Genomic DNA, 22,299 nt, shown 5'->3' with positions numbered 1-22,299 from the left:
TAGAACCAGACCACACAGCCTGTTTCAGTATGTTAGGCTTAAAATTAGAACGTTTAAAATTGTGCTTCAAAAGCAGAGATAGCAATAAGGCAAAGAACAGAGAAGTCAAGAACATACTTCTAATCAGTGAGGTTGGCAGGACTTCTAACAGTTAAGCCTGGACAACCTTGTCCTGTTGTCACATTAGTTACCTACTTCTCAGACCAGGGGACCCAAGCCTCTGAAAGGCCATGCACTGTATTAGAAGTACCAATAAGTTTAAGCATACGTGTATGCTTAGGAATGTAATGTGTGATTATGAGAACTGTGATAAGAACCCATGTAAATCCTCATTATGTGCTTGGACATCATTCAACTAAAGGTCTTTCCTTAGGAACAGCTAAATTCCAAGGGTCAGAATCATGAGGACAACACATCAAATCTTACTTCTTGGTTCCTGGTAGTAGGATGAGGCAGAAGGTGCCTGGGCTCAGGCTGTGGTAGAGTTTTTCAATTCTCCGGCTCCAGCGCCAGGCTACTATCTTTGGGTGGTTGGCTTTCAGAGTCTAGGACCAAAACCAAAGTCATGTACCAACATTTAGCCTCCTGTTCACCTTTAGAAAAATTGCAGCATTTTCTCAGGTTCTAAAACCACAGGAAGCTCTGGGAAAAATCTGTCTGAAACTGCAGCCCACTCTAAAAACCTCAAGTGCTTAGGATCACTGTGGCAGAGGGCGGCTGCTGTTGATTTTTTTGAGTGCTCTTCCAAAGGCCCTAAGCTAGGGAGCCGAGCCGTCGTAAGCTGATGAGGCTTCCCTGCCTGGCCTTTGCCCTTAAATGTCTCTGTGACTTGGGATGAGTCCCTGACCAGCCCTAATGTCTGTCTCTCACCTGAGAAGTATGATACTAGAGCAAGGCTTCCCAAGCTTTAAGCAGCCTTCTATCTCTACACTTCTACATATGCTTCCTTTATAAATACATTTTCTTTAAAATGAGTCAATTTCTGCTTTTAATCTTGCCTAATCTCAGAACTGACATGGTTGTACAATTTAATGGCAGTCCTAAACTACTGAAGTGGAGAGAGCAATAAAAGTCTACCTACGGGGTTGGGGATTTAGCTCAGTGGTAGAGCACTTGCCTAGCAAGCGCAAGGCCCTGGGTTCGGTCCCCAGCTCCAAAAAAAAAAAAAAAAAAGAAAAAGAAAAAAAAACAAAACAAAACAAAAAAAAGAAAGTCTACCTACGACAGTCAAAATTTACCTTGTATACAGACCACACTATGGGAAGCCCTGAACTAGATTTCCAAAGACTTAGCCAGCTCTCCAGTCTCCCACCTTGGTCACTCAAAGTTCCTTAGAGAACCACTTTGAAGAATAAAAATGAGTTTTAGTGGTTATTAAAAGGGCAAAAGTATATGAGATCTGAGAGAATATGGCTGTAAATGGCTGGAGAGTGACACGAAATGGGGCGGAGGGCAACAAACAAACATCCTGAAGTATAGTGCCAACAAGCAAGCCTTTCCTAACCGTGCTCCAAAGACAGAAGGCCAGGTTCTAGAACCAGAAACCCAAGCAGTTACCTAACCTGCTGGCCCCAGGACAGTCACTCACCCTGAAGATGTGCCTCTCCAAGAGAGGAGGTACAATTCGAAGCCCCATAGGCATTGATGGTTCGGGATGTATGTTCTTGAGCCATGCCTGAAGGTGCCTGGAGGTTAGGGCATTTCTGCCTTTCAACTTCCAGTCTTTGCCTTTGAGAACTTCAAGGGCTACCTGGGCACTGTTGAAAGTTTTAAACTCTAAAAGAAAGAAAAGTGCCAACAATTGTTATTGAGGAAATCAGATAAGAAAGCAGATCGACAAGTAAGGCATAGAGACAGGACAGAATTAGAAGCTCTACCCTGGTCTACTCTAGGAGAGTTTGTTTGATGAATTCCTTCTGTGTTATCATGTTATTATCATCTCCAGTTTCCTTCAAGGATGCATTTAATGGTTAATTAAAGACTTACTCAAGAAACAGTAGTTTTTTTGCTTTCTGCTTTTAAGCTCTTTAGGCAGGATCACAGCTTCTAGGTCGGGAAAGAGGTTGGACTGCTCCAACAGGTGTTCTTTAAAGGTTTCTCCGATTCCAGCCACATATATAGTACCTTGGTTCTCAGAATCTTGCTCTAGCTCTCTTACAAGGGTATCACACTCAAGGGTAAGTTCTGTCAAAAGCCTGTGTACCTAACCAAGGAAAGATGGGACAAAGTCATCACTTTAACTAACCCTCAGTCATGCTGTACATCAAAAAGTTAATTTTTCAGCTTCCTAATCTATAAGAGAGCCAATAAATGCTTCACAGAAGTGATTTTTGTGGATGTAATTGATAAACACAAATATAAATACATATTTTCATATATATCTTTCTTCAGTTCCCTGCCTCCTCCCTCCAATGAAATTTTGTTTACGTGTACCAAAAGAATTTCACAATCCTACCGTCTTATCTCCTTGAAAGCTAAAGGAATGGGCAAACTCATAATAGCCACTCAGAACAGACCTTCCGGGGATAAGGACAACTAATGAAGAATACAGTGCAGACTCTAGTCTATCCCAGACTGAGTTTTCTAGAACTAAAGACATTGAGTCTTGACTGAAGGCATTTGTTACACTGTCTCATGCCTGGGCATCTCCAGAATATCCCTACTTACAGGCTGCTGTAAACCTTGCCTAGATGAAGGGGCTGTTTTCAGCTTTGGCCACCTTACCCTGATGCAGGAACCTTCTAATATCGTGCCATTCATGGTCTCTATAGCCAGCTGAGCAGCTTCCAGGAGTTCATACTGTATGGAGAAGTAAGGCTGCACAGAGAACAAGGTTTTTACCATTGTCACTTTCCAACTCAAACTGCTAGAGAAAGGGGCTGAGAAAGGGCCCTGGACTATAGTGGATGGATTTTAATGTGATGGGCCAGACAGGTGCTGGATTCTAGATTGTCAGTCAACTTTAAGTAAAATCACCAAAGTTCAAGAATTGGTTTAAGACAGTAACTTTCATTTTCCATTTAAAAATCAAAGTTCATTGTTATGGTAGTACAAGGAAAACCAACAAATTCGTTACTGTCTAACTTGCTCTTTACATTTATTACAAAGCACTAAGGACATTCATGTATGTCCCACATGTCTGATTAACTTGATTTCTAGACAGCTTTCCAGTCCACTTGAGAAACCATTCTTCCACTGGCAAGGCTGTATCTTCAAATTATCTGTCTTATAACTCAAAGTAGCTAGATCCCTATAACCATCCGAGCCACATGTCATCATGGAGAAAAGTTCTCCTACAGAAGTTTTATGAAAAAACTGTTTTGGACAAAATTTTGAAAATGACACCAATGGTGAGTAACAAAAAAGAAAAAAAAACCGACCTAGTTTCATCAAAATTAAAAGCTTTAACACATAAGACTACTGAATTCCTGGTTGCTGCCGCCACAGAGAGCCCTTGGGCAGCACCCCGCGAGCAAACTTGAGCCTCGGGACCACAGGTAAGACCAACTTGTCTGCTGCAAGAGAGCTGCCTGGTGAGATCGGGACACACAGAGGCAGAGTTCATCTAGGACCGGGCACGTCCTGTGTTTGCTGGAGGTCCCACGCCCGTGGATCCCGGGCCCGCAGCAGCTCTCTGCTCCCAGACCCTGTGGGAAAGAGACCTCACTGCCTGATCAGGTGGGCACTCCTGAGGCTGCAGAGCGGAAGAGACCACCAACACTGCCCACCCCTGCCCACATCCCTGGCCCAAGAGGAAACTGTATAAGGCCTCTGGGCTCCCGTGGGGGAGGGCCCAGGAGCGGCAGGACCCCTGCCTGAGACACCACCGGAACCTGAGGGAAACAGACCGGATAAACAGTTCTCTGCACCCAAATCCCGTGGGAGGGAGAGCTGAACCTTCAGAGAGGCAGACAAGCCTGGGAAACCAGAAGAGACTGCTCTCTGTACATACATCTCGGACGCCAGAGGAAAACACCAAAGGCCATCTGGAACCCTGGTGCACTGAAGCTCCCGGAAGGGGCGGCACAGGTCTTCCTGGTTGCTGCCTCCGCAGAGAGCCCTTGGGCAGCACCCCGCGAGCAAACTTGAGCCTCGGGACCACAGGTAAGACCAACTTGTCTGCTGCAAGAAAGCTGCCTGGTGAACTCAAGACACAGGCCCACAGGAACAGCTGAAGACCTGTAGAGAGGAAAAACTACACGCCCGAAAGCAGAACACTCTGTCCCCATAACTGACTGAAAGAGAGGAAAACAGGTCTACAGCACTCCTGACACACAGGCTTATAGGACAGTCTAGCCACTGTCAGAAATAGCAGAACAAAGTAACACTAGAGATAATCTGATGGCGAGAGGCAAGCGCAGGAACCCAAGCAACAGAAACCAAGACTACATGCCATCATCGGAGCCCAATTCTCCCACCAAAACAAACATGGAATATCCAAACACACCAGAAAAGCAAGTTCTAGTTTCAAAATCATATTTGATCATGATGCTGGAGGACTTCAAGAAAGACATGAACACACTTAGGGAAACACAGGAAAACATTAATAAACAAGTAGAAGCCTACAGAGAGGAGTCGCAAAAATCCCTGAAAGAATTCCAGGAAAACACAATCAAACAGTTGAAGGAATTAAAAATGGAAATAGAAGCAATCAAGAAAGAACACATGGAAACAACCCTGGATATAGAAAACCAAAAGAAGAGACAAGGAGCTGTAGATACAAGCCTCACCAACAGAATTCAAGAGATGGAAGAGAGAATCTCAGGAGCAGAAGATTCCATAGAAATCATTGACTCAACTGTCAAAGATAATGTAAAGCGGAAAAAGCTACTGGTCCAAAACATACAGGAAATCCAGGACTCAATGAGAAGATCAAACCTAAGGATAATAGGTATAGAAGAGAGTGAAGACTCCCAGCTCAAAGGACCAGTAAATATCTTCAACAAAATCATAGAAGAAAACTTCCCTAACCTAAAAAAAGAGATACCCATAGGCATACAAGATGCCTACAGAACTCCAAATAGATTGGACCAGAAAAGAAACACCTCCCGTCACATAATAGTCAAAACACCAAATGCACAAAATAAAGAAAGAATATTAAAAGCAGTAAGGGAAAAAGGTCAAGTAACATATAAAGGCAGACCTATCAGAATCACACCAGACTTCTCGCCAGAAACTATGAAGGCCAGAAGATCCTGGACTGATGTCATACAGACCCTAAGAGAACACAAATGCCAGCCCAGGTTACTGTATCCTGCAAAACTCTCAATTAACATAGATGGAGAAACCAAGATATTCCATGACAAAACCAAATTTACACAATATCTTTCTACAAATCCAGCACTACAAAGGATAATAAATGGTAAAGCCCAACATAAGGAGGCAAGCTATACCCTAGAAGAAGCAAGAAACTAATCGTCTTGGCAACAAAACAAAGAGAATGAAAGCACACAAACATAACCTCACATCCAAATATGAATATAACGGGAAGCAATAACCACTATTCCTTAATATCTCTCAACATCAATGGCCTCAACTCCCCAATAAAAAGAAATAGATTAACAAACTGGATACGCAATGAGGACCCTGCATTCTGCTGCCTACAGGAAACACACCTCAGAGACAAAGACAGACACTACCTCAGAGTGAAAGGCTGGAAAACAACTTTCCAAGCAAATGGTCAGAAGAAGCAAGCTGGAGTAGCCATTCTAATATCAAATAAAATCAATTTTCAACTAAAAGTCATCAAAAAAGATAAGGAAGGACACTTCATATTCATCAAAGGAAAAATCCACCAAGATGAACTCTCAATCCTAAATATCTATGCCCCAAATACAAGGGCACCTACATATGTAAAAGAAACCTTACTAAAGCTCAAAACACACATTGGACCTCACACAATAATAGTGGGAGATTTCAACACCCCACTCTCATCAATGGACAGATCATGGAAACAGAAATTAAACAGAGATGTAGACAGACTAAGAGAAGTCATGAGCCAAATGGACCTAACGGATATTTATAGAACATTCTATCCTAAAGCAAAAGGATACACCTTCTTCTCAGCTCCTCATGGTACTTTCTCCAAAATTGACCATATAATTGGTCAAAAAACGGGCCTCAACAGGTACAGAAAGATAGAAATAATCCCATGCGTGCTATCGGACCACCACGGCCTAAAACTGGTCTTCAATAACAATCAAGGAAGAATGTCCACATATACTTGGAAATTGAACAATGCTCTACTCAATGATAACCTGGTCAAGGAAGAAATAAAGAAAGAAATTAAAAACTTTTTAGAATTTAATGAAAATGAAGGTACAACATACCCAAACTTATGGGACACAATGAAAGCTGTGCTAAGAGGAAAACTCATAGCGCTGAGTGCCTGCAGAAAGAAACAGGAAAGAGCATATGTCAGCAGCTTGACAGCACACCTAAAAGATCTAGAACAAAAAGAAGCAAATACACCCAGGAGGAGTAGAAGGCAGGAAATAATCAAACTCAGAGCTGAAATCAACCAAGTAGAAACAAAAAGGACCATAGAAAGAATCAACAGAACCAAAAGTTGGTTCTTTGAGAAAATCAACAAGATAGATAAACCCTTAGCCAGACTAACGAGAGGACACAGAGAGTGCGTCCAAATTAACAAAATCAGAAATGAAAAGCGAGACATAACAACAGATTCAGAGGAAATTCAAAAAATCATCAGATCTTACTACAAAAACCTATATTCAACAAAACTTGAAAATCTTCACGAAATGGACAATTTCCTAGACAGATACCAGGTACCGAACTTAAATCAGGAACAGATAAACCAGTTAAACAACCCCATAACTCCTAAGGAAATAGAAGCAGTCATTAAAGGTCTCCCAACCAAAAAGAGCCCAGGTCCAGACGGGTTTAGTGCAGAATTCTATCAAACCTTCATAGAAGACCTCATACCAATATTATCCAAACTATTCCACAAAATTGAAACAGATGGAGCACTACCGAATACCTTCTACGAAGCCACAATTACTCTTATACCTAAACCACACAAAGACACAACAAAGAAAGAGAACTTCAGACCAATTTCCCTTATGAATATCGACGCAAAAATACTCAACAAAATTCTGGCAAACCAAATCCAAGAGCACATCAAAACAATCATCCACCATGATCAAGTAGGCTTCATCCCAGGCATGCAGGGATGGTTTAATATACAGAAAACCATCAACGTGATCCATTATATAAACAAACTGAAAGAACAAAACCACATGATCATTTCATTAGATGCTGAGAAAGCATTTGACAAAATTCAACACCCCTTCATGATAAAAGTCCTGGAAAGAATAGGAATTCAAGGCCCATACCTGAACATGGTAAAAGCCATATACAGCAAACCAGTTGCTAACATTAAACTAAATGGAGAGAAACTTGAAGCAATCCCACTAAAATCAGGGACTAGACAAGGCTGCCCACTCTCTCCCTACTTATTCAATATAGTTCTTGAAGTTCTAGCCAGAGCAATCAGACAACAAAAGGATGTCAAGGGGATACAGATCGGAAAAGAAGAAGTCAAAATATCACTATTTGCAGATGATATGATAGTATATTTAAGTGATCCCAAAAGTTCCACCAGAGAACTACTAAAGCTGATAAACAACTTCAGCAAAGTGGCTGGGTATAAAATTAACTCAAATAAATCAGTTGCCTTCCTCTATACAAAAGAGAAACAAGCCGAGAAAGAAATTAGGGAAACGACACCCTTCATAATAGACCCAAATAATATAAAGTACCTCGGAGTGACTTTAACAAAGCAAGTAAAAGATCTGTACAATAAGAACTTCAAGACACTGAAGAAGGAAATTGAAGAAGACCTCAGAAGATGGAAAGATCTCCCATGCTCATGGATTGGCAGGATTAATATAGTAAAAATGGCCATTTTACCAAAAGCAATCTACAGATTCAATGCAATCCCCATCAAAATACCAATCCAATTCTTCAAAGAGTTAGACAGAACAATTTGCAAATTCATCTGGAATAACAAAAAACCCAGGATAGCTAAAGCTATCCTCAACAATGAAAGGACTTCAGGGGGAATCACTATCCCTGAACTCAAGCAGTATTACAGAGCAATAGTGATAAAAACTGCATGGTATTGGTACAGAGACAGACAGATAGACCAATGGAATAGAATTGAAGACCCAGAAATGAACCCACACACATATGGTCACTTGATTTTTGACAAAGGAGCCAAAACCATCCAATGGAAAAAAGATAGCATTTTCAGCAAATGGTGCTGGTTCAACTGGAGGGCAACATGTAGAAGAATGCAGATCGATCCATGCTTATCAGCCTGTACAAAGCTTAAGTCCAAGTGGATCAAGGACCTCCACATCAAAGCAGACACACTCAAACTAATAGAAGAAAAACTAGGGAAGCATCTGGAACACATGGGCACTGGAAAAAATTTCCTGAACAAAACACCAATGGCTTACGCTCTAAGATCAAGAATTGACAAATGGGATCTCATAAAACTGCAAAGCTTCTGTAAGGCAAAGGACACTGTGGTTAGGACAAAACGGCAACCAACAGATTGGGAAAAGATCTTTACCAATCCTACAACAGATAGAGGCCTTATATCCAAAATATACAAAGAACTCAAGAAGTTAGACCACAGGGAAACAAATAACCCTATTAAAAAATGGGGCTCAGAGCTAAACAAAGAATTCACAGCTGAGGAATGCCGAATGGCTGAGAAACACGTAAAGAAATGTTCAACATCTTTAGTCATAAGGGAAATGCAAATCAAAACAACCCTGAGATTTCACCTCACACCAGTGAGAATGGCTAAGATCAAAAACTCAGGGGACAACAGATGCTGGCGAGGATGTGGAGAAAGAGGAACACTCCTCTATTGTTGGTGGGATTGCTAACTGGTACAACCATTCTGGAAATCAGTCTGGAGGATCCTCAGAAAATTGGACATTGAACTGCCTGAGGATCCAGCTATACCTCTCTTGGGCATATACCCAAAAGATGCCCTAACATATAAAAAAGACACGTGCTCCACTATGTTCATTGCAGCCTTATTTATAATAGCCAGAAGCTGGAAAGAACCCAGATGCCCTTCAACAGAGGAATGGATACAGAAAATGTGGTACATCTACACAATGGAATATTACTCAGCTATCAAAAACAACGACTTTATGAAATTCGTAGGCAAATGGCTGGAACTGGAAAATATCATCCTGAGTGAGCTAACCCAAACACAGAAAGACATACATGGTATGCACTCACTGATAAGTGGCTATTAGCCCAAATGCTTGAATTACCCTAAATGCCTAGAACAAATGAAACTCAAGACAGATGATCAAAATGTGAATGGTTCACTCCTTCTTTAAAAGGGGAACAAGAATACCCTTGGCAGGGAAGAGAGAGGCAAAGATTAAAACAGAGACTGAAGGAACACCCATTCAGAGTCTGCCCCACATGTGGCCCATGCATATACAGCCATCCAATTAGACAAGATGGATGAAGCAAAGAAGTGCAGACCGACAGGAGCCGGATGTAGATCGCTCCTGAGAGACACAGCCAGAATACAGCAAATACAGAGGCGAATGCCAGCAGCAAACCACTGAACTGAGAATAGGACCCCCGTTGAAGGAATCAGAGAAAGAACTGGAAGAGCTTGAAGGGGCTCGAGACCCCATATGTACAATAATGCCAAGCAACCAGAGCTTCCAGGGACTAAGCCACTACCTAAAGACTATACATGGACTGACCCTGGACTCTGACCTCATAGGTAGCAATGAATATCCTAGTAAGAGCACCAGTGGAAGGGGAAGCCCTGGGTCCTGCTAATACTGAACCCCCAGTGAACTAGACTGTTGGGGGGAGGGGGACAATGGGGGGAGGGTGGGGAGGGGAACACCGATAAGAAAGGGGAGGGGGGAGGGGCATGTTTGCCCAGAAACTGGGAAAGGGAATAACACTCGAAATGTATATAAGAAATACTCAAGTTAATAAAAAAAAAAAAAAAAGACTACTGAATTGTAAAAGGGAGATCACAAAATAGGAAAAATATCTACAAGCCACATATCTAATAAGAGATTGATACTCAAAGATTGTAGGGAGCTTCAGTTTGGACTGATGAAAAGTTTCAGAGAAGGACAGTCCTGAGGGTTGTAGAGTATCAGTGACTGATGTTAACTTACAGGGCCACAAATGGGAACTCCATCTTATGTGTATAACACAAAACAAACAGCAACAACAAAGCTACAGCAGGAAAAAATAAGTGATTACAGTCTTGCCACAAAATTCCCAATTCTAAGTCTACTCTCAGAGATAATGCAGAGATAATATCTGTATTTTTAGCTATAAGAACAAAAAAGTTAACTTTGGAAGTTCTTATGTTTTTCTTTCACTTTCATAGTTATTATTATACCAGGTTATAAAATGCCTCAGTTCCACATTCTAGAGGTACAAAGAGAAATGTAGTGACATTTTTTCCTACTCCTTTACTTAGCTGATAGAGTCCTCCCCCTGGGAGCCTCCGTCTTTAATGCCATACTTTTCTATATATATCGCTTTCTCTTGTAGAAAGAGTCTCACAATGTAGACCTGGCTGACCTAGAACTAGATCAGGCAAGCCTTGACTATGCAGGAACTGTCTTGCCTCTGCCTCCATGTGCCATCATACCAAGCTTCTATACATACTGTTATGCTGTTTCTAGTTTTAATTCTTGTCATGTCGTCTTTTATACTTATGTTATTATTTCAGATGTCAACTTCAGTCATTCATCTATTTATGACCAAAAAGATGGGGTTTTACTAAGTCTTTTGAACTACATAAATTTTAAGATGATATAACTATTTAAACAATTAATTTTTTCTTTTTATTGAAGTAGATTTTTTAGTTAATTAAAATCCTTCAGAATATTTATGTTAATAGAAATCCTGGTGGGGTTGGGGATTTAGCTCAGCAGTAGAGCACTTGCCTAGCAAGCGCAAGGCCCTGGGTTCGATCCCCAGCTCCGAAAAAAAAGAAAAAAAAATCCTGGTCATCTGTACATCTGTCTGTCCCTCACCCCCATACACCCCCATACACCCATACACCTATGCATTCTTAGAGGCCTGCAGGCACTAAGGACAACCAGGTGAGATGTCCCCCGCCCCCCCTCCCAAATCCTCTGCCTGCTGGATCCCAGCAGTGGAGAGATGTAGCCTGTCCTGTGAGCTCCATATGTTGGAATTCCAGTAGGCCTGCCAGCACCTTGGACAATCAGGTAGGACTCTGCCCCGGGCTCCTTGCCTGCCATTGTTCCCTTAGGGTACACCCAACAGTGGCAACCTGCATTTTGCCCCCTGCACTTCATTTTCTGGCCCACAACTCTACCTGTATTCCTGGAGGACTGCTAGCATCAGAGACAAGCAGATGGCTAAAACAGTCAGGATAAGAGCACCATCAGCAAGATCCAGGACACTATGGTACCACCAGAGCACAGCGATGCAAGCCCTGGATAGCATAACATGGCAGAAGAACAAGAAAATGACCTAAAAGCCCAACCTTAAAAAGATGACAGAGGCCTTTAAAGAAATGAATAAACCCTTAAAGGAACCCAGGAAAATACAAACAGGTGAAAGAAATGAATAAAACTGTTCAAGACCTGAAATTGGAAATAGAAGCAATAAAGGAAACACAAACCCAGAGAATCCTGAAGATTAAAATCCTAGGGAAGAGAAGAGCAACTATAGAAGCAAGCATCACCAACAGAATATAAGAGATGGAAGAGAGAATCTCTGGCAGAAAAGATACCATTGAAGAAACTGATACATCAGTCAAAGAAAATGCTAAATATAAAAGTTCCTGATAGAAAACATCCAGGAAATTGGGGACACTATGAAAATAACAAACCTAAGATTAATAGAAACAGAAGGAGAAGATTCCTAGCTACAAGGTCCAGAAAATATTCTCAACAACATCATAGAAGAAAATTTCCCAACCTAAAGAAAGATATGCCTATACACTTACAGAACACCTAATAGATTGGACCAGAAAAGAAAACTCTTCTGCCACATAATAACCATAACCAAAACACTAAATATATAGAACAAAAAAAGACTATTAAAAGCTGCAGGGGGAAAAATCCAAGTAACATATGAAGGCAGACCTATCAGAATTACACCCAACTTCTCAACAGAGACTCTAAAAGCCAGAAGGGTCTGGGCAGATGTCTTACAGTCTCTAAGAGAGCACAGATGCCAGCCCAGACTACTATATACTATAATTAGCAAAACTTTCAATCACCATAGATGGAAACAAGATATTCCATGACAAAACCAAATTTAAACCATATCTAGCCACAAATCAAGCCATTTAGAAGATACATGGAAAATTCTAACCCAGTGAGGTTAAGTACACCCACAAAAACACAGAAATAATTCCACACCAGAAAACCAAAAGAAGGGAAACACATGCATGCATGCATGCACACACATACATGTACACACAGGCACACATGAACTTGCTACTATCACCTACATCAAAATAACAGTAATTAATGATCATTCATCATTAACATCAATGGACTCAATTCCTCAAATAAAAAAGACATAAGCAAACAGAGAGGTGGAATAAACAAAATCCATCATTCTGCTGCATTCAAGCAATATACTTTACCAACAAAGATAGACATTACCTCAAAGAAAAGGGCTGGAAAAAGATTTTCCAAGCAAACAGAACCAAGAAGCAAACTGGAGTATCCATTCTAATATCTAGTAAAATAGACTTTTAACCAAAATTAAGCAAAAGAGATGGGAAAAGATACCTAAGAAAGCCTCCTAAGATGACATCTCAATTCTGAATATCTATGCCCCAAATGCAAGGGCACCTATATTTGTACTAAATGTACTACATAAATGTACTACATAAACATTACTAAAGCTTAAATCACACACCAAACCCCAAAAATAATAGTGGAAGACTTCAACACCCTACTATCACCAATGGAGAGGTGACATAAACTAAACAGAGAAATAATGAACGAACAGAAGTTATGAGTCAAATGGACCTAACATATCTACAGACCATTTCACTCAAACACAAAAGAATATACCCTCCTCTCAGTACCTCAGAACCTTCTCCAAAACTGACCAAATACTCAATCACAAAGCAAATCTCAAAAGATACAAGAAAATTGAAATATCCCTTGTATTTTTTCTCATCACCATGGATTAAAGTTGGACCTGAACAACAACAGAAAGCTTACAAACTCATGGAAACTGAATAACTTTCTATTCAATGACTACTGGGTCAGGGAAGAAATAAAGAAATTAAAGACTTTCTAGGATTCAATGAAAACGAATGCACAATATACCAAAACTCAACAGGATTCAATGAAAGCAGTGCTATGAAGAAAGTTCACTGCACTAAGTGCTTTCATAAAAAAATTGGAGAAATTTCATACTAGTAACTAACAGCACATCTGAAAGTTCTAGAACAAAAAATAGCAAACACACCCAAGAGGAGTAGATGGCAGGAAATAATCAAACTCAGAGCTGAAATCAATAAATTAGAAACAAAGAGAACAATACAAAGAATCAATGAAACCAAGTTGGTTCTTTGAGAAAACCAACAAGATAGACAAATCCCTTACCAAACTAAAAGACAGAGAGAAAATATCAAAATTAACAAAATCAGGAATGAAAAGGGAGAAATATAAAAATAAATAAATAAAAGGGAGAAATAACAACAGACACTGAGGAAATCCAAAGATTCATTAGGTCTTACTTTAAAAATCTGAATCCCATAAAATTAGAAAAATCTAAATTTCACCAAGTAAAATCAAGATCAGGTAAACAATTTAAATAGACCTATAACCTTTAAGAAAATAGAAGTAGTCATTATAAGTCTTCCTCCCTCTCCCCCACAAAAAGTAAGCCCAGGACCAGATGCTTTAATGTAGAATTCTACCAGACTTTCAAAGGGGAGCAAATATCAATACTTTTCAAACTAATCCACAAAATAGAAACAAAAGGAATACTGCCAAACTAATTCTATGAAGCCACTGTCACATAAAGACTCAACCCAATCACAGAAAAACACACATGGTATGCACTCACTGATAAGTGGATATTAGCCCAAAAGCTCCAATTACCCAAGATGCAATCCACAGACCACATGAAGCTCAAGAAGGATGACCAAAATGCAGATGCTTCACTCCTTAAAAGGGGAAACAAAAATATTCATAGGAGGGGATATGGAGGCAAAGTTTAGAGCAGAAACTGAAAGGACAGCTATTGAGAGCCTGCCCCACATGTGGGCCATACATATACAGCCACCAAAACTAGATAAGATTGATGAAGCTAAGAAGTGCGTGCTGACAGGAACCGGATATAGATCTCTCCTGAGAGACACAACCTGAGCATATCCAATACAGAGGTGAATGCTAGCAGCAAGCCATTGAATTGAGAACAGGACCCCTGTTGGAGGAATTAGAGAAAGGATTCAAAGAACTGAAGGGGCTTGCAACCCCATAAGAACAACAATGCTAACCAGGGCTCCACCTGGGCACCAGTGGAAAGGGAAGCCCTTTGTCCTGACAAGGTTGGACCCGTAGTGCAGGGGAATGTCGGAGTGGGGAGGTGGTAAAGAGGAGTGGATGTGGAAGGGACACCCTTATGGGAGAGGGGGAGGGGGAATAGGGGGCTATGGACAGGAAACCAGGAAAGGGAATAACATTTGAAATGTAAATAAATACCCAATTTTAAAAAAGAGAGAAAAAAAAGAGGAGGGATGAGAAACATATTCATATGAACATGGTGGTAGATTCTTGCTCATTGAAAAATGGTTCTTATTAAGATAGAATTTCATGTGAATGTATACAAATATCCTAAAAACATCCTGAGTGAAATTTAATTCTGGAAAGGAATAAAGTGAAAAAAATGTGAAGGAAGAGTTAGCTGAAGTAGACACTGGTGAAGAGGTAAGGCAGACTCATGAAGAAACGTTTCACTGAAGCAGAGACAAGAGAGAGGATGTTCATCTAAAGCAAACATGTGGAAGGACACATGATAAAGAATTGTTTCCTAAAAACATGAACACATTGGTCTACCTTATATTGCATAGTTGAGGTGCATTTGTCAAGACTCTGGGTGATTGGATGCACATGCTGAGGCAAGGCATGTGGAGGACACGTGGTGTTTGGAGGATATAAACAGGACTACGTAGAGTGACAGAGATAGGGCTTGGCTTGCTGGTACAGCTAACTGTGTAACACTTGTGGGTCTGAGGTCTGTGCTGACCTTTACTTCCTTGAGAGAGGCTCCACTGAGAACTTCTGGTGTCCCTCCTGGTCCCTCCTGCTGACTTGTCAGGGCTGAGGCCTGGCTGTCTATTATGTCATGTCATCACTGTTGCTAACCCAACTCTACCGAACTGGACTGCTGGTGTACCTGTGAAGTGCTTGTGAGTGAACTGAGCTGCTGCTACTGACCTGTGACCTGAACTGCTGATTTCCAGACAACACAGATGGAGCTGCTCCAAAGAACTTTTCTGGACAGGTCCACTTACTCTGTATACTTTCTTTTTCACTGCCTCTGATGGGTGGTGGGTTACAAGGAAGGTTAAAGCATTTCAGAACCATCATTAAAAATAGGTTTTGAAAAAAAAGACTCAACAAAGAGAACTTCATTGATGCAAAAATAGTAATATACTTGCAAACTGAATCCAAGAACACATCAAAAACATCCAACATGAGCAAGGTTTCACTTCAGGAATACAAGGGTGGTTCAACATATGAAAATCTATCAATGTAATCTACCATATGAATAAAGAGGAAATAAATCCACATGATCATTTCATTAGATGCTGAAAAAGCCTTTGACAAAATCTAACACTACTCCATGATAAAAGTTTGGGAGAGAGAAGGGATACAAGGTGCATACCTAAACATTATAAAGGCGATATATAACAAGCTGTTAGTCAACATCAAATTAAATGGAGAGAAACTTAAAGCAATTCTACTAAAATAAGGAATAAGACAAGGTTGTCCACTCTGTCTATTCAATAAAACTTGACATTTTAGCTAGAGCAATAAGAGGATACAAACTGGAAAGGAAAAAAGTCAAAGTATTGCTATTCACAGATGACATGATAGTATATATAAGTGATCCCAAAAAGTCTACCAAAGAACCCTACAGCTGATACAGCAAAGTGGCTGGATACAAAATTTAACTAAAAAAAAAAATCAGTAGCCCTTCTTTATACAAAAGATGACCAGGATGAGAACGAAATTAGGAAAACAACACCCTTCACAATAGCAACAAATAATATATCACTGTGTAACTCTAACAAAGCAAGTGAAAGGCATGTATGCCAAGAACCTCAAGTCTCTGAAGAAAGAAACTGAAGAAGATACCAGAAGATAGAAAGATCTTTCATGGGGTTGGGGATTTAGCTCAGTGGTAGAGCGCTTGCCTAGGAAGCACAAGGCCCTGGGTTCGGTCCCCAGCTCCGAAAAAAAAGAACCAAAAGAAAAAAAAAAAAGAAGAAGAAAGATCTTTCATGCTCATGGGTGGGTAGGATTAACAGTAGAAATGACCATCCTACCAAAAGCAATATACAGATGCAACACAATTCCCATCAAAATTCCAACATAATTCTGCATAGACCTTGAAAGAACAGTACTCAATTTCATATGGAAAAACAGACAACTAAACAAACAAACAACAGCAAAACTACAGGATAGGTAAAAACAATCCTATACAATGAAAGAACTCCGGAGGTATCACTAGCTCTAATCTCAAGTTGTACTATGGAGTAATAGTAATAAAGACTGCATTAAAAACAGACAGGTTGATATATGGAATCAAATCAAAGACCCGGAAATAAACCCATACACCTATAGACACTTGATTTTTGACAAAGAAGTCAAGACAATAGAAAAAAAAAAGAAAGCATCTTTAACAAATATTGGTCTAACTGGATGTCTACAAGTAGAAGAATGCGAATATATCCAAATCTATCACCCTGCACAAAATTCCAGTCCAAGTGGATCAAAGACTTTAAGATAAAACCAGATATACTAAATCTGATAGAAGAGAAAGTGGGGAATAGCCTCAAACCCATTGGCAAAAGGGAAATTTTCCTGAACAGAAGAACAACAGCCCAGGCACTAAGATTAACAATTAATAAATGGAACCTCATGAAACTGAAAAGCTTCTGTAAGGCAAAGGATACTGACATAGGACAAAACAGCAGCCCATAGAATGGGAAAAGATCTTCACCGACCCTACATCTGATAGAGGCTGATATCAAAAATATATAAAGAATTCAAGGAATTAGATATCAACAAACCAAATAACACAGTTAAAAAATGGGGTACAGAGCTTAACAGAGAATTCTCTACAGAGGACTCTAATGGCTAGGAAGAATGGCACTTAAAGAAATTTTAATATCAGGGAAGTGAAAATCAAAAGGACTCTGAGATTTCATCTTAACACTTGTCAAAATGGCTCAGATCAAACCCTCAGGTGACAGCTCATGCTGGTGAAGAAGTGGAGCAAGAGGAACACTCCTTCACTGCTGGTGGGCGTGCAACCACTCTGGAATCAGTATGGTGGTTTCAGTTTTTATGGTGGAAACAGTTTTAACCTCAAGACCCAGGTACATTACTCCTGGGGATACACTCAAAATATGCTCCACCACAGCACAAAGATACTTATTCAGCTGTGTTCATAGCAGCTTTAATCATAATAGCCAGAAACTAGAAACAATGTAGATGTCCCTCAACTGAAGAAAGAGTAAAGAAAATGTGATGCATTTACACAATGGAATATTACCTATCTATCAAAAACAACGAAATCATGAAATTTGCAGGGAAATAGCTAGAACTAGAAGAGATCCTCCTGAGTGAGGTAACTCAGACCCAGAAAGACAAACAAGGAATGTACTCATAAGTACTCAGTTATAATCCATGCCACAAACCACAGACCCAAAGAAGCTAAGTAACAAGGAAGGCCCAAGGGAGGATGCTTGAATCTCACTGAGAAGGAGAAATAAAATAGACACTGGGAGTCAACTGAAGGAGAAAATGGTATGAGAAGGGGGAGAGGATAACAGGAGGAATCAAGTGTGGAGAAGACAGAGGGGGAGAGCACTGGCACCACTGAAAAGAGCTAGAAAGCTAGGACAATGGAAATTCTCAGGAATCTATGAGGGTGACCCTAGCTAAGACTCCTAGCAATGGGAATATGGAGACTCAACAGGCCATCTCCAAGACTTCCAACGGAGGGTTGGGAACACTAACCCATCCTTAAAGCCTTCAACCTGTAAATTTTCCTGCCTACAGTATGTTCAGGGAGCAGAGATTGAGGGAATGGCCAACCACGACTGGCCCAACTTGAGACCCATGCCATGGGAGAGTCAACCCCTGACACTGTTAATGATATTCTGCTATACTTGCAGAGAGGAATCTAGTGTGATTGTCATCTGAGAGGCTTCACTCAGCAGTTGATAGACACAGACGCAGAGAGCTACAGCCAAGCATTAGGAGTCTTTGGAAGGATTTGGAGGTAGGAAGGATTAAAGGCACCAGAGAGGTCAAGAAACCAAAAGAAAACCTACAGAGTCAGCTAACCTGGGCCCATAGGGCCTCACTGAGACTGAACCACCAGAGAATATGCATGGGATAGACCTAGTTCCTTACACACATGTACATTTGTGCAGGTTGGTCTTCATGTGGAACCCCTAAGAGCAGGAGCAGGGCCTGTCTCTGACTCCATTGGCAGCCTTTGGATCCCTTTCTCCTAACTGGGCTACCTTGTCTAGCCTCAGTGGATGAAGATGTACAACTTGATATGCCTAGGGGGACTGATATCCACGGGAGGCTACCTCTTCTCTGAGGAAAAAAGGAAGAGGGCATGGGGGAGGGAAGGGGAGATGGAGAAACTAGGAGGAGAGGAGGGAGAAGGAAGCTGTGATCAGGATATAAAGTAAGTAAATTAATAAAAAAAATTCAATATATAAAATTTACTCCAATAGACAGGGGAATTAAAATAAGAAAAGCAGGCTACAGTACCCTTACACTATACTAAATAATTTTTTCTTTAAAAAAAAGGAAGAAAGAAAGAGAGAGAGGGAAGGAGGGAGGGAGAAAGAAAGGAAGAAAGGAAGGAAGGAAGGAAGGAAGGAAGGAAGGAAGGAAGGAAGAAAATGTTGAAGCTAGGTACAGTGTGTGGTGGCAAACACCTCTAATCCCAGCTATTCAGAAGGCAGTATCAGGAGGACTGCATATCTTAGACCAACAAAAGCTATATGCAATGAGCTCCTCTGTCTAAAGTAAAAAGTGGTCAGGAATGTAGTAGTGAGGTCACAGTTAGAAGGTATGAAGGCTACATTCAAATGACAGGGATTTTGTCGTTTTGCTTTCTGGAGTTCTGAGATTGAAGGCATGTGTTACCACGCCTGCCTGGCTTCAGTAGACATATTTTTGTCTGGCCTACATGGCAGATTTCTCTTTAAGGAAAACAAAATATAAAATTATAAATATACAAAAACATAAGCTCTGGAAAATCTGATTATTTGTGGATCACACAGAACTGGGGACACTCAAGCTCATTGCACTATTAGCTACACAGACCTCACTATCACCTGATTTTTCTAAGTCAAAAACCTTAATTTTCTCATCTTACCCTATAAGTTTCAAGAACAAGAGTTATAGACTGTACTGGGCCCAAGCTACTAAACACCTTCTTCAGGGACCCGACGTTACAATCTTTGCTAAATGGCCCAGCATAGATAGTTGACATCTCTGTCCACCTGGTCTTCATCTGTAGGACAAATAACAGAACAAAGAGGTAGATGTGAAAGGGAACTGAAACCATAAGGCAAGCCTGTGTTACTTTCTCAAATGTCTAAAGTTCAGAGTTATTAAAGGTCTGGAAATATGGCTTAGGGATTAAGAGCACTTGTTGCTCTTGCAGAAGAGCTTGGTTTGGTACCCAGCACTCACATGGTGGTTTACAACCATTTATAACTCAAGTTCCAGGGAACCTGTTGCCATCTTCTGACCTCCAAGAGCACCAAGCACAAATGTGGAACACAGACAGACTTGCAGAGAAAACATTCACACATAAAAAATAAAATCAATAAACCTGGGGCTGGAGAGATGGCTCAGCGGTTAAGAGCATCTGACTGCTCTTCCAGAGGTCATAAGTTCAATTCCCAGCAACCACATGGTGGCTCACAACCATCTGTAAAGAGATCCGATGCCCTCTTCTGGTGTGTCTGAGGACAGCTACAGTGTGCTTGTATATAATAAATGAATAAATCTTTAAAAAAAAATCAATAAACCTTTAAAAAGTTACCACAGATGTAGGCATAGATGGAAGGCAAAGGTAGAAGGATCTCTGTATGAGGCCAGCCTGGTCTCCAGAGAGAGGAGGGGTGGCAGGAAGCAGGCAGGGCAGGGCAGGGCAGGCAAGGAGGGAGAGAACAAGAGAGAGAGAGAGGGACGGAGGGAGGGAGGGAGAGAGAGAGAGAGAGAATGAATATTAATTCATGACAGCTAGAACTACATAAAGACCCTACCTCAAAAAACAAGTAATCTTTATCTTAAAATAGTTTGCTCAAAGATATAAAATAATTTATAATAGAAAAAATTATTTATAATAGAAAACATTAAAAATGCAAATGCTCTCAATAATAGGCATACCACACAGTAGAATACTTTACATACATTAAAAATAAGAAAAATAAACTAAGTTATAACATAGAATATGTATTTTAAATTAAATGAAATATAAGTTGTAAGAAGGGCTGGGAAAACAGCTCAGTGGATAAAGTGCCTGCTTGGCCACTGGAGTTCAGATCCCCAGCACCCACATCAAAGTCCAGTGCAAATGGCACATGCTTCTGCTCCTAGTGCTGGCAGGTTGAAACAGGAGGACCAAGAAAGTGAGCTCTAGATTCAGTGAGACTCTGTCTCAAAAAATAAGCTAGAAGAGATAAAAGAAGATATTTCATGATAGTCTGTGGCCTTGTCTCTGCCTGTGTATGCATGGGCATATGCATGCACCTACCACATACATACACACATACACTAAACACATACATAAACTTAAGTTGCAAAACAAGGTAATCGGTCTGATTCCTGTTTTATAAAACATGTTTTTTCAAATATTGGTGTTTATTGAAATAATTTGGAGAAAAATGTGAATTTAATCAAGTGTGCATTACTTTTCTTAACGAAGAGAGGCTGTAAGTTTTCAAACACTTCAGCAGAATCATCTACTTACATTGTTTTTCATCTCTTCAGCGAAGAGGGGTGGAAAGGGGCGAAAAGAGAACTGCACAATGTTGAAGGGGAACAAAGGGACTTCCACTCTGGCTTGCTCAAGCACCTGAAGAGAACAGACAGCACAGACAAGATGAGTTAGGAACCCAGTACTCACTCCACTCCCTCCAAGAACCACAGTAATATAAAATCTCCCTTTACTTACACACCAAAGTAACACATAGTTGGCCTCCAGGACTAGAGAGAAATGGCAATAGCACAGTCTTTTAGAAAAGCCTTTAAATCACTGCTTCTTGGCCTTTTGGCTAAGACCCCGAATAGTATCTGTCCTTCCCATCTTACTACACTATGATCTCTGTCTAAGAACAACATATGGAATGAATTTCTGAAGTGGAAGGGAACTTGTTATATCCACCTCACAGATCAACTTGGTATTATAGAACCTCAGAAACAATGCACTCCTTCTAAGAATATAGGATTTGCCTGCAACAGGTCTGGAGGTCCAGGTTTATAACCCCAACTACACAGGGGCTGAGGGTATCAAGGTCAAGACCACACTATAGACTGAGTTCACAGCTGGACTGGCCAACTTAGTGAGACTCTATCAAAACTAAAAGCCCTTAGGACATAGCTTAGTAGACCAGCTCTGACCATACACAAGACGGTGGGTTCAATTCTCTACTATCACATAAAGACCACATAGATGATACACAACATATACAACCCATAATATTCCTGGGAGTGATTACTACACACCCTTCAGATTACTTGTAAGTAAGAATATAAATTCCAACAGGAGCGCCCGTCATTACATATTGCTGCAAGTCAGTGAATACAGAAAAGAGGAAAGGATGCTTTAGTCACTGGTTGCAGGGTGTGTAGGGAGGAGGAAAATCAATGATCTGAAAGAATTCGGTGAAGTACAAACAAAAGCACCCTAGAAAGAAAAGGCCCAAGAAAATGCAAACAATGTCACAATGTCGATATTTCATAACCCCTGCCTACAAGTCTGGCA

At 40.5% G+C, this 22,299-nt stretch overlaps 1 protein-coding gene across 35 annotated transcripts in view; it reads right to left on the bottom strand.

Moving 5' to 3' along the window:
- Window positions 1-22,299, bottom strand: part of Rexo5 (RNA exonuclease 5) — a 98,480-nt gene that overhangs the window by 31,447 nt on the left and 44,734 nt on the right. For 17 of the 35 annotated variants that reach the window (XR_010052978.1, XR_010052985.1, XR_010052980.1 and 14 more), the window contains 6 exons: window positions 21,286-21,390; window positions 20,356-20,412; window positions 19,681-19,818; window positions 2,725-2,817; window positions 1,987-2,203; window positions 1,589-1,776 (listed from right to left, as the gene is read on the bottom strand). Coding sequence is in view for 24 of the 35 variants with exons in the window: in XM_039078635.2 (XP_038934563.1) it covers window positions 1,589-1,776; window positions 1,987-2,203; window positions 2,725-2,817; window positions 19,681-19,818; window positions 20,356-20,412; window positions 21,286-21,390 (798 nt within the window). In the remaining 11 variants the exon portion in view is untranslated. Of the gene's footprint in view, window positions 1-426; window positions 546-1,588; window positions 1,777-1,986; window positions 2,204-2,724; window positions 2,818-19,680; window positions 19,819-20,341; window positions 20,413-21,285; window positions 21,391-22,299 lie in introns of those variants that run through there. The other 18 variants (XR_005486573.2, XM_063263680.1, XM_017589228.3 and 15 more) reach the window with 10 other exon arrangements.

This window comes from Rattus norvegicus, chromosome 1 (assembly GCF_036323735.1).
Source record: "Rattus norvegicus strain BN/NHsdMcwi chromosome 1, GRCr8, whole genome shotgun sequence".
Lineage (NCBI taxonomy): Eukaryota > Metazoa > Chordata > Mammalia > Rodentia > Muridae > Rattus > Rattus norvegicus.
This window is presented reverse-complemented; position numbering and strand designations above follow the sequence as displayed.